Consider the following 13,847-nt stretch of genomic DNA (forward strand, 5'->3'; position numbering starts at 1 on the left):
CACATGAACTTACCTCGGTACAAAATAAAGGAATTTTGCAATTTAGTCCACAATCTTTTCCTTTCCCCAATTAAGGTCGATTCCACGTCTTTCTTGGTCTAAAATAACACATTAAGCTGATTTAATACTCACATTTATCAAAATAGTCCTTAACTCTAACTTTGGAAAAATTACAATTTTGCCCCTAAACTTTTTCATATTTACACTTTTGCCCCAAAGCTCAAAAATTATTTTTTTCCCAAAATTATTATGTTTTATGACATGCTGATAATTTTTCCCTTCTATGGCAACATCAAATTCTCACTCTAACATGCAGTTATAAACATTGGGTATTTTTACCGATTATGTTATTTTACTTATTTTCACATAAAATCGTTTAGCAAAAGTTGTTTAACACAATTTAAAGCTTCATATTCTACCATAAAACATCAAAATAAACACATTTTACCTATGGTTATTTTTTCAAATATAAACCCTAGGTTAAATTATTGGTAGAATAAGCTAAATCAAGTTACTAGGACTTCAAAAACGTAAAGAACATTAAAAACGGGGCTTGGAATCACTTACTATGGAGCTTGGAAGCTTGAAACAAACCCTAGCTATGGAGAACCCTTGAAATTTCGTCTTAATGAAGAAGATGGACATATTTTGCCATCTTTTTTCTTTTTTTTAATCTTTTAATTACCAAATGACTAAAATACCCTTCATTAAAAACTTTGGTTATTTCTACCTATGTATGTCCACTTTTATCCATGAAAACCTAATGGTATAATTACCATTTAAGGACCTCTACTTCAATTATGTTCTTCAATTAAATTCTCTAACATCTAAAACTCATATTTATCAACTTTTGCAATTAAGTCCTAATAGGCAAATTAGACATGCAATTTATGAAATTTTCTATCGATATTTTAACACATGCATCTAATCACTCAATAAATTAAAAATTAATCAGAATAAATTTTTCTACTTTAGAATTTTGGTTTCGAAACCACTATTTTGTTTAGGCCCTAATTCGGGATATCACAAGCCAAGTAAGGTTAAGTCCCCCCAAAAAAAAATTTGCCTAGAAGAGTACACGTAAGGATAAATCAATTGATATGTCTGCCAATGATTTATACTGAGAAGTATGGGAGCCAGAAATTCCAGTTAAACTATGAAATCTCTTAAAATATAGAGGGAGTTTTAATTCGATGCACAAAATCTTACTTTCCCCAAAATTTAAGAGTTTCCTACGAATACTTATGTACATGATCTCGCTAAGGTCATCTGGACTTATAAATGTACTATCTTGTATACTAATAAATGAATGACTTGAGCATCATGTGGAGGGGCCAAGCCAGACACTGTCGAAATCACATGAAAGGCACGATAGTTGTTTCATGCATATAGAGGGACAACCTTGAAGGCTACACCTCAGGGATTAATTAAGTGTATCTGTAGTAAAGTCACAAGTTACAAATTTGTAAATAATTAATCATACTTAATATGGTAGAATGATAGTAAAGACTCAGTACTTGTATGTTAAAGAATATGATAAGAGTTTAAATTTTGAAATTTTTTTGCCATCCATGGAATTGAGTAAGGTTGAATAGTAGCAATAGATGTATAATTTGGTATTGTCTAAGTCTGTTAGTAAATTGGGTTAACTGAGGCACTTGATATTGAACCCGACGATTGGGTTGAGTATAGGGTGTTACAATATTACGAGCCTAGAAGTCTTATGTGACCTTGATATTTCAATTTATGAATTCTTGACTGATAATATTTTTAAGAAAAATGAGTGAATAAAGTTCTCTCTTGTATAGGTATTACATCTGCATATATTGTTTTGATGGATTGCATGAATGATAGTACTTATGTATGATTACCTATATGCTTGTTCATATTTTAATTTTGTGAAATAACTCAATTTACTTTGAAAGTTTTGAATTCTTTAGACATCATACTTAGATTGCATGTTAGAAGAATCATTTACATTGTATGTACCTCTTAATTGATCGTTACCATTATTATTGCTCAAAAGCCATCTTGTTGCATGTTTCTTGTGTTTTGTGTGTTTGCTTAAGGGCAAGCAAACACTGAAGTGTGGGGAAATTTGATATACTATAAATTACTATGGCAATTAAGTCCTTTTTGACACTTAATGAGCTTGTACTTAAGTACTTTAGGGCTTCATTTTATGCGTTTTTAATAATTATTTGATTTTTGACTTAGCATTAGTTTTATGCGAACTTAATGTGTTTTGGGACCAAAATGGGAAAATTTTTCCATTTGGAGCTTAATAACTAATTTTAGCTTGTGCAGGAGGTGAGTAAGGCAAAAACTTGAAGAAACCTAATTGTTTTCCTACAGGTTGCAACACTAGACCTTTGGTGTTGCGACACCAACGCTCTCTGTCACCATTGGAACTTTAAATCTCAACAATGGATTATTGTAGGTAAACTGGTGACGAAGTCACGACATTGAATGGTGGAAGTCCCAACATCGAGCTTTATGGTTGACCGTCTCTGGACGTACTAACATCTGGAGTAGAAATCCTGCACAAAATATGTTAAATGGGCAATGTTTGCAAGTATATGACTTAGGTTGTAATATATGTACAACAAAGTAGGTGAGTACTCCAAGGTTCATACCCAAGGGAGGCGAGCACTAAATTAATCCTAATCTAAACACAAATAAATCTAATTAGTTCTTTAAATAAATTATATTATGAATAAACATAGATAAAGATTTTTGGGGTTTTTATAATAATAAAGGCAACAACATAAATAAAGAAACGTTGGGAAATTAATAAGTAAACAATATCAAATCTTAGCATGGGTGATTAGCTCACTTTGGCCATCATAACCAATTGCCGCTTCAGGTCTTTTTTTCAATTAACAAGTCGATACCTTAGCAGGATTTCTTGATCTTCCACTAGACTAACGAGTTGGCAAGAACTACTTATCTCTCGACTTCGTAGTCTAGATCGGTTCAGGGCTAAGATTTTCAAGGATAGGCTATACCAATTTTGGGTTAATTCTCACCTAGATAACTTCCTAGGATTTGAGTTCTTCCTCTCCTAAACAATTGATTCGCTAAGAAAATCCTACACAACAATTAATTAATCATACATCCACTCGCTAATCCCCCATAAAAGGATTAGTTCCTCATAGATATCGTAAACATGATAAACTTGATATAGAAAATAGACATGAATAACAAATCAAGTGAATAAAGTTTAAGAGAAGCCTGAATTGTATTAAAGATAATGTTGAATCCACATAGAGTTGATTAAGTTGCACAGATCAGATCTCCCTATGAAAGCAAATAATAAAGCTAAAAATAATCCTAAAGCCTAAAAAACTAAAACTATAAAGAAAATTATACAATATGAAAAGTTGTCCATCACATGTGTTAAATGAACCTATTTATAGATTTAGAGTAGCCATCGTTCTTAGCCCTAGGTAAGCTGCCACTCTCGTGCTTAATGTTTGATTGTGTAGACCAGAATGCTCGTGGCCTATAATTAATTCTCGTACAGAGTTGATGTCGCGTCATACCAGGTCCTGTGTCGTGACATCGAAAGTAGTATGCTAAGTCTTTAAGGTGACTTCAGGGGTGTGCCGGAGTATCCTCAGTCTATGTCGCGACATCGAAGGTAATCTTGGAATTCTTCTATTTTGCTCCCTATCTTGTGACATCTAACTTTTTGTGTTGTAACACAGTGACTAGTATCGAGTTAACACACTTTGTAATTGTCTCTTACATACTGACAAAGTAGATTAGCTCACCCTTAGGCCTCGTTTGGCCCCTAAGGTCGATAAAGACTCAAATTACATAATTTATTGAATTTAAATAAATTAATGAAAACTTAACTAAATTCTAACTAAAGTGTTTGTATTCAAGCTCCTCAAATGCGAAAATTAGTTTAATCTGCTACACCGAATTACGACAGATCAAATTCCCCCACACTTAAGTCATTGCTTGTCCTCAAGCAAGGCAAACAAAAGCAGTAAATGAAAAGATGACCATTGAGTGGTTATGATACAAATGTTAGCTTTGGAGCACATGACTAAGCATTTCATATTCACACATAATCTTAGCATGATATATAGATAACTTACCACTTTTGATGTCAAATACCTAAGTTCAGTACATTACAACGCATACAAGCATTAAGGGTTTCAAATGTAGGGATCAATCAATAAGTTATCAGGTAATTTGATTATCCTAAGTGCATACAAATAGTTGTAAATACAATTATTTAGTATGATGTCAATTAGTAAATAAGTTTACCTAGACCGGATAGGGCTTTTCGGTTTTAACGTTCTAAGACTCAGGACAGATATGAAATTCAAGAACAATAAGCGTCAAATAGTTTCAAGCATGAAAATAGTTTGGCACATCGTATTGTTTCCTATTCTCCTCCCTTAGCAACCCCTACCCATTATTTCTCCTTCTTTTACCTTCATTATTTCTCCACTTAGGAAATCACAGCATAATACAACAACTATAGCTAGCTCACTAGTTTTTGTGCACTACTGAACGAGTTTTTCTATTTTTGGTGACTTTCTCACTTTTCTTTCTTCCTTTTCAATATATTCCTAATTCATGAATGCTTTTACTTTCAAGAACTATTTCTACTCATTTTTTATTTTCTTTTTGGATTTTCTTTTGCTGTACATATTGGCTAACCTATAATTACTCTATCACACTGATCTTTCCTATTTCACTATATTTTTACAAAATTTTTTCGTAATGTATCTACTTAACACTTAATACAAATGACCAGACATTTACAGTCATGCAGTTTAGGACCAAAGAAAAAGGGTAAATACAAATTAACATTTTTGGCTCAGATTTTGTGTGAATGTTCATCAAGAAGTATTTTATGGCTCAAATAGGTGCTACGGATGGATAAATAACGTTAGCTTTTTTGCTGTGGGTGTATACCAAACAATGCCTTGAGTATCTTAATATCCACAAATTTAATCCACCAAATAATTAGAAATTTAACAATTTATCATACATACTAGCATGCTCATTTCCCTATATTTCCTATATCATATGGTACATTCAATTGCTCAATGCCTATTTACAGTGTAATATATAGAACTTATTAGTCTAATAATAAAAAATTGAAACTCACCTATCATCATGCCAAATTTACACGAAATACAATCAACCTATGTACATGCTCCTAACCAATCACTTGTATTTCTACAAGCTCAAGCACACAATTGAAAATAAAAATCAAATAAAAGTGTAAAGATTAAAACAAATTTCCTATGCTACCCCTACACACTTTAGATGACACATTATCCTAAATAGAAAACAAAAAACACCAAACAAATAATAATCTACTAATACTCATACTCTTAAGAAAAAAATTTAAAAAAAAATCATTTCAAAGTTAATACAATCTTCCCCAAAAATTCAATTTTAATCCTTATCTGAATCATCAAAACGAGGAAAATGGCTCATTTCCATCGCTACTTTTCCCTTTGCCTAGTTATATCCTTAGTGAGAGCTCCTACCCACTGAAGGTGCATGTCGGGCTGGGCTTTGGATGACGGGCCCCTTTGGTGTGGAGTATTGCAGTTGGAATGTTGCCTCATAGTCGTCATCCTCTCTCTGGAACTCCTACTTTTCCACCTCATCCTCCTCGTCTGAAGTCGCATCCTCATCTCCTTGATGAGTTTGTGGTCGCCCAAACATGTCTGATGTGTAATTTAGAGCTCTCAAACCATGTTACCATAATTATTGGAGAACTAGGCTCATCTGTTGCATCTAATCATTCCATTTGCAAGGCTGTCACAACATTGAGGCTCAACAAGATAAAATCTGCAAGGGTATTCCTCAGTCAACATACTAGATTAATTATTAAGGGGAAATTTTGTCCATCTTAGGTTAAATTTGTCAGGAGTATTTAAGTAACTTCTAATACACTTTTTAGGGAGTTTTTTCATTAGGTTAATTTTATATTAAGCGGTTGTTGGTTGGTTTTAGAATTTTCTGTAACTTTTGTCTTTCTAAACTCAAAGGTACAATGACCTTCTTGTTGCTTTGAGTTTTTACCTTAAATTTGAATAGATTTTTAGTTAGTTGATTAATCCAATCATGTAATTAAGTAATCAAATTTATGGATTCTTTGTCTTTTGCATCATTTCAACAATTAGCTCGAGGACTACATCACAAAACTCTGAGCAATACTAAACTCTTTCAATTTTTGTAATATTTAATTATTTAAATGAATATGGAAGTTATTGGGGGTTGTTTGTTAAATATGGGCATGAACTAAATTGTTTTAGTGTTTGATTAATTGATCTGTTAAATAATTAATTTAAATATTAAGGACTAAATTGAAATAATTTAGACTAAATTGAATAAGCTTAGAAACTTAGAATTGACAACTCTAAGTGAGCACATATATAAGTGAGATTGAAAAGAGACCTTATCGTAGATAAATTTGATTGTCCTTATTTAATCTAACCAAGATCAAGAGATTAATTAGATTAAATTGTAATTAAGTGAGATCAAGAGATTAATTGGATTAACCTAAGATGACTAGCTACAACTGAGGATGGTCCATTAGTTATTTGACTTATGATCCATATCCCAAATATTACTATTTGCATAAGGGTGTGAATCATAACGAGTATATGGAGGATCCATCATTTGCTGCTCGTGTTAGTGTATTGGAGGATGGCATATCTTTGTGCCAAGCTACCATGTCTACCATGACAAACAAAATGGAGAGTTGTTGGAAGTTATTCGAAGTTGATTCGAAGTACACACTCCGATGGAAGAGGTCAAGCATGTTGTTCCCAACTCCGAAGATGAGGATCATTCTACCATTATTGAACATGATAAGTTGAATGTGGATGTTCTACAAGAGTCTGGAATTGGTAACCATAATGAAGATTTGAATGTGGAAGAAAGTGTCTTTAGTCCAATTGACATAAGAGTAAGAGTAGATGTAGAGTTAGATGCTAAAAGTGAATATCAATGGATTCGATTGAGAATACTAGTTTATATCTCTTGATTGTGGAACAAGTGACAAATTAAAGTCTCGAGAATTGGTTGGAGGTTCTTCTACCGTGGCGATACAGATAATCTCGATTTTTAAAGGATTTGATAATTTCTTTAATTTTTGTTTTAATTTGTGCTTTTATTATTGCTTGTTTGATTTTTATAAAATTTAAGGGTTAATTTCAATTATTTTTGTTCATTTTTCAGATCAAGTGTTCATTTCATGGAGTAAAGAAATAGAAGAATTAAAGACATAATAAATTGAGGTTGACATTGCGATGCGAGAGACGTGGAAATGTGAAGTCCAAAGAGTCCAAGTTATTGAGTCACATCATAACGTGGGAAACACCAAGGTCACAACATGGGGATGTGAAGTGACGACTACATGATACGATATTGTGACAAGAGCAACGGAGAAAACACCAAGGACTCCAAGTCAGTAAGTTTCCTTGCGACGTGGAAGGCACCAAGGTTGCGACATGGAGGCCTAAAGTCGTGACTACGCGATACAATGTTGCGATGAGAGCATCAAAGTAAAAATTAAGGGATCCAAGTTAGTGAGTTATGTCACAACAAGATATAAGCCTAGACGTTGCGACGAGCTACATTGAGGTTGTAATGACAATAATTAAAGATGTGATGAGCTCTGACATGCTAGCCTAGAAACTTGAAATTTGGACTTGACGTCGCGGTGGGAAGGGTTTTAACATCGCGACAAGGCGAAAAATTAAAGCCTTGTCTGTAATGACCCAAAGTTTATGAGTATAAGTCTGGTAATGCCTCGTAACTCTATTCCGGTGATGGATATGGGTTAGGGGTGTTACATTGTCATCTCGACATGTTAATTAAAACAATTCTTCAAGTCTTTTACACTATTCTCTTATTGTTTTTCTTCTCTAAACTATTAACACCTCTTATTTTTCTCTCTTTTCACCGTTAAATCTTCATTTTTCTTCTTCTATTTTCTAATTTTCCTTTTAAATCTTCATTTTTTTCTTCCTCTAATTTCTACTTTTTCTATAAGTACGACAAATCTCTTCTCTTCTTAAGTAGACATTGTTGATCGAAAGCTAATTTTGCGCAATCACCAACTCAAGTGGAATCACGCTGATGTTGTTTTATCTATAATATCTAGTGTTTAAATAATAGTTTTGGTGATTACTGGGAATATGATTATTATATCTTGTTGTTGAATCATCAATTACATTTTTTTACTAGCACATAGAGGACTTGAGTAGTGTGTTGCTTTGAACAAATATTATGCAATTGGTTGTTGATTTTTGTTGGAATTTTTGGTAATTATGACTTCTTATAAGCAAATGGCGGCTCAAAAACTAGTTGAGCATGATGCTCCAACTCCACCTAAGAGACAATTTGTCTTCCAAAAAATTGACGAGCATTTTGGAAAATTGGATAAACCTCTAATATAGGAGTGTGGATTCAAGTTTTCCATGCAACCATTTTATGACCCGATTATTTCGACGAACAAGAAATTGAAGTGGACAATGTTTTTTCGACAACTCGCCTGACCCGTCGCTATCTCAGTATTTTAGGAATTCTGTGCGAATTTCCTAGAAAAAAAAGTCTCTGTGAAGGAAATTCTCATTGATGTTTCCCCTGTTGCAATTGAGGTTATTCATAAAACACCTCATTATGAATATGATATTATGATACTTTGAATGATGGTGTGATGGATTATGATGAAATTATGAATTACTTAACTGAGAATCGAGGTAATGGTTTGGAAGTCAATTACCAAGGATCTCATTAGTTTTAAGCAATCAATTATGTTTCCGATTGCCAAATTATGGATGTACTTTATCTGTGCTAAATTATTCCCTGCTCAACATGTCATGGAAGCTATCTGTGAACGTGCTTTGCTTTTGTAGGTCATTTTGCAACATGAAAAGATAAGTGTGGGTGACCAAATTTATCACAACATGCGGCGATGCGCCGATGGTCATACGAAGGGAATTCCATATCCACATTTGATAACGGAAATGTGTCGATGAGTGGGTGTGGAGATAGACATGAATGAGCTGACTTGCCCTCCAAAAGGCATCATTAATGATGCCATTTATGAACAATTTAGAAATAAACATGTGAGCTGAGTTGAGGAGCACAATGAGAATGTGGCTGGGCATACGGAGTATACTCAAGATCATGGACTCCCAGAACCCATGGAGGAGCCAAGACTTGTGACACCGAGGCTGTAGTGAAAGAAAATAGCTCAAACAGCTCTAATGAGTGGGGACCCCAACATGTCACTACAGGAAAACAGATTTTTAGCGGCATTTTTTTTTTGCCTTTAGCGGCGTTTCTAAGCGCCGCTAATACTTTTAACGGCACTTTCCCAAGCGCCGCAAAAAACGTCGCTATATGCAACGCCGCTAAAGACCATGACCTTTAGCGGCGCATTTTCGCAAACGCAACTAAAGACCATGACCTTTAGCGGCGGTTTTTTCGCAAACGCCGCTAAAGACCATGACCTTTGGCGGCATTTTTTCTCAAACACCGCTAAAAACCATGACCTTTAGCGGCGGTTTTTTCGCAAACGCCGCTAAAGATCGTAACCTTTAGCGGCACTTTTCTCATAAACGCTGCTAAAAATAATGATTTTAAAAAAAATTATTTTATTTTAATTAAATAATATTTATTTCTATGTTAAATATTATATTATGTTTAATTTTTGAAATTTGAACTTTAAACTATATACTTTTAAGGATAAATAAAAAATATTAATTAAATTAAATTTTCCATTAAAATTTAAACTTCAAAACTAAATATAAAAATTAATGAATTTAAATTTAATACGTAAACATTGATTCAATATGTAATTTAATACATAAAAAACACACACAGACACACAAAGTATTAGAATTTCTAAAACATAATTCATCCTGGTGAGAAAATAATGCCAAATCATCATCACATCTCATTAATCAAAGGAAAAAGATTAGAAAAGAAGAAGAAACAATGTACAACAGAGGGTTGGTTCAGGCTTTAGATGAAGCCAAAGTATTTCAATGATTGCATATATAACTTAGTGCAGTACTTTGATCTTGATCTTGGTTAAGACTTGTTCCAGCAATAAAGAAAATTGTTAGGAATCTCGGTCACCTGATTGAGCAAAACAAGGAAATTAGCTATACCATTTACTGTAACGAAAGTGAAATCAGTAAAAAGTAAACCCATAATAAAAAAACTGATGCTAGGCTAATCGTAAATGCAGCAGTTTCCTAAAGAGCCAAATGTTATTCTTCATGAATCAGTATCAGTTCAACACTCAGAATCACAAGAAATTATGAAGTACCATAAATTTTTAATCATAAGCTAACAACAACTGGCAACATTGCGTCAAAGTTAATTATTATCATATGGTTTAATTTCACATCCTAGTAACAATTCAACATTCCAGAATTCTAAATAGCATTGTTTCCTAAAGGTGATTTACTACTCAAGCAATTAAAATTAGCAGAGTCATAGTGACATTTTCAAAGACAAAAGCCCTTGAAAGTTATCAGAAAAGTAATCGTATGATTTATTCTAAGTTCTTAACATCCTAGCAACAGTTCAACATTCCACAATTAACAATACTATTGGTTCCCAGAGGTGATTGACTACTGGAATTTTCATACTATCAGTCAAATATTCAAAAGAAAGGCCTTAAAAGTTACCTAGAAATGTAAGCTATTGAGGCAACGTGCAATCTGTCTGAAAAGCGGAATCATACATCGTTGGAACTCCACAGACTGTGTTGCTTCAAGTACTTCCTCAAGTTCCCCGAGGAAGAGAACTTCCTTCTAACAATTAGTCAAAGGCCAATACTTCAACAACCCTCTAATAACCGTATCAGCTAACTTATGAATCGTTTTCAAAAACTCCGTTTGTGGATTAACATGATTGAACTCTCGAAGCACCTATAAATAAAGCAACACATGGAATTGAGCTACATATGAACTTCAATGTACCACAGTAGAAAATTCAAATAAAATCTTTTTTTATAAAATTCTGAAAAAAGATATAGCTTTTCCTAACAAATGGAATGTGTGACTTGAAGTTAAAATTGAGTAACCTTGTTTTCAAATTTGTGAAAATCAAATCAATTGAAATGATATGGCAGTGCTAGTAAATTGACATAACATTATATATAATTTATTTATCATACAAGATTTTTGAAATTATATAATTTAGTTTAAGGAATTTAATGTCAGAACTAAATTTCATTTTTTAAAGGAAAAAATCGATTAAAAATAGCCAAATTAGAGTATAAATACTAAATCAATAACATAAATATAGTGCAATGACAAACAGCAGAATTTGACATATATATAATACTTTAAAAGTTATAAACACAATTTTAAAAAATCATTTATATGTAACTCAACAAAATTATAAACAAGAATAGGCTCTTACAGTTCATTTGTCAACTTAAGAACACTTGATTATAATATTGTAGGAGAGGTTTCAATATAAAATCAAACATAATAATAACAAAACCTCTTCTCAAACACAAAATCAAAATTGTAAAATAACATATTAATAAAGTTCTAAAAACATGTCCAAAAGATATAAAAACAAAATCCAGCTACAAAACTTATGTAATCTGAACATCAAGCTAAAGCAACAATCAAAACCAATCCTACTTAAATAATGAATAACCTTTTCTGCAATTTCAGATTACATGCCATTGTTAAAATTTCCATACCTCACCACTCTTAAGAAGCACTAGGAACGGCAGCTGCAGCGGCGTACATGCTAGGACCCAGACTTGGTGGTGTTGCATAGCCATAACCGTAACCGTACCGTAACCACCGTAGCCTTACCGTCAATAATAACCTCCATTCCACTGGTTTCTAGAATCAGCTCTCCGCAATCAAAACTGGTTTTAAGTAAGCTTTGGTGCACTGCAATATGACTCATGCTATTCTATTTGTGAAAGGATGTGCATGATATAACGCAAGTTTATTCTATTTCGATTCTCTAGAAGTTGGACCTCGGAAATATAAATCGTCCAAGCATTATGCAATGAGCAAGGCAGAATTAGACTATTTAAGACAGTTGCCTAAGAATAACTATTTCGGCATAAATTTACCTGTTTGTTTCCAATATTTCGACCCCAAGAAAGTCGGACAGTCTGCTTGCCTATGGTTGTTCCGTTCAAGCTCTGGATTGCAAATAAGAACACTCATCAATAGTACTACAATGTGGTGAAGTACATATAGGGAGCAGTCACCTGTTTGCAAATAGCACAAACCCGCATCCTTTTCCAAGTGGTATTTTCACAGAGATGATCTCACCGAACTGGGAAAAGGGTTGTCTAAGATCATCATCGCTAACATCCGAGTCAAGTCCTCCAACAAAAATCTGCAAGAAACCAAATATTGTGGTCAATTTGTAAAATATAGTGGTGAGATAGAACGAATGGAGGGAGAAGGACTCACGGTAGCATTGTTCGAGTCATTATGAGAATGAAGACCTTGTTCCACAGCACCATTCGATGCTTGTCTACCTGCCAATACCAAACCTAATAAGGTTAATATAGATATAATGATTCAATTTACAATTTCCACCGAGCTTTAAGACAAAATTGATACAAAGAGAAAAAAATCACAATATGATTCCACTTAAATGCTCAATAAGGCCACCCGGGTATCAATCATCTCAGCATTACCCTTATGGTGTCATATAGAACCTGGAAAGGACCCTATATTTGACAGGAAACATTTGGACTAACTTGGTAAGGATAAAATATTAGGGTACCTTGCGAATAATACTGTTGCTGATATCCAAATGCTTTCTTGGGAGTGGCAACACTAATTCTCATTGGTCTACTTGAGCAATACACTCCATTCATTTCAGTCATGGCCTTCGACCTTTCATTTTCATCACCGAACCGAACGAAACCATAACCTTTCGAACGACCGGTATTCGAATCGATAACAACTTTTTCTCCTTTGACAGATTGAAATTTACTAGAAAAGGTTTCATCCAACACTGTATCAGTTACATCGGCAGCCAAATCTCCTATGAATATAGATAGATCGGAGCCAGCATCAGATCGTCTTTCGTTCACATCGAACGGAGCCCAGTTCAGACGGAAAGGTTGCTCTGTATTTGGCATCAGAGAACCATTACAGCTCTGTAAAACCTTTTCAGCCGTTGCTCGAGAGCTAAACTCCACGAATCCGTATCCTTCAGACTGTCCAGTTTGTTTATTTCGTATGATTTTTATATACGAAACCTGGGTTTTCAAATACCAAATGTTAAACAAACGATGATGACAAGAACAACATATTTACTTAAAACTTACAAGTAATTATTATCTGCACAAGCTTTGAGATTGTGAAGGGAGATGAACGTGTAGCCGAATAACAGAAGCCCAATAGGCACAACCCCACCTTCAACGCTGCCGTCTGGTTCACTGCCATCTCTTCTATCATATAACTGGAAACCAAATCAAGACTGAAGCAATTTGATGCCAAATCAAGACTGCCATCTCAGTTTCTTGATTGAAAAGAACAACGGAGGGGTGAGATTGGGGGTGTTTTGAGAGGGGAAAAATTAGGCTTTTCAGAGGGGAAAATTTAGGGATAAAACCGCGCATTTTTTAAGTGAAATAATTTTTTGTGGCATTTTTATAAAAAATGCCGTTATTGTTAACAAAAAATTATTTCATTTTAAATAAAATGACTCTGTTTTGTTATGCTAAAAGTTTTTATTTTCTCTATTAAAAATTATTAGTTAAGTGATTTTATAAAATATTTTTTATTACTATTTTTTATAAATTGGTTTTATAAATAAAAAAATTAAGTATTCGAAAATAAATA

The 13,847-nt window shown here is 33.5% G+C and overlaps 1 protein-coding gene across 1 annotated transcript; it reads right to left on the reverse strand.

Moving 5' to 3' along the window:
• Positions 1-9,803: 9,803 nt before the first annotated feature.
• LOC108471985 (polyadenylate-binding protein RBP47-like) lies at positions 9,804-13,448 on the reverse strand. The gene is made up of 8 exons (XM_053030981.1): positions 13,419-13,448; positions 12,781-13,261; positions 12,462-12,529; positions 12,254-12,384; positions 12,113-12,184; positions 11,726-11,941; positions 10,695-10,937; positions 9,804-10,137 (listed from the first exon to the last, which is right to left on the reverse strand). Exons 1-5 carry the CDS (start codon positions 13,446-13,448, stop codon positions 12,178-12,180), a joined length of 717 nt encoding a protein of 238 aa, XP_052886941.1. The 3' UTR covers positions 9,804-10,137; positions 10,695-10,937; positions 11,726-11,941; positions 12,113-12,177.
• Positions 13,449-13,847: the final 399 nt, after the last annotated feature.

Source organism: Gossypium arboreum, chromosome 7 (genome assembly GCF_025698485.1).
Source record: "Gossypium arboreum isolate Shixiya-1 chromosome 7, ASM2569848v2, whole genome shotgun sequence".
NCBI classification, from domain to species: domain Eukaryota; kingdom Viridiplantae; phylum Streptophyta; class Magnoliopsida; order Malvales; family Malvaceae; genus Gossypium; species Gossypium arboreum.

What these genes read in the sequence shown, in the direction of transcription:
- LOC108471985 (XM_053030981.1), bottom strand. Translation starts at nt 13,448, where the DNA reads ATGGCAGTGAACCAGACGGCAGCGTTGAAG. An exon ending in ACCAGACGGCAGCGTTGAAG is followed by an intron (nt 13,262 to 13,418) that starts GTGGGGTTGTGC and finishes TTGAAAACCCAG; the next exon opens with GTTTCGTATATAAAAATCAT. An exon ending in GCAACAGTATTATTCGCAAG is followed by an intron (nt 12,530 to 12,780) that starts GTACCCTAATAT and finishes TGGTATTGGCAG; the next exon opens with GTAGACAAGCATCGAATGGT.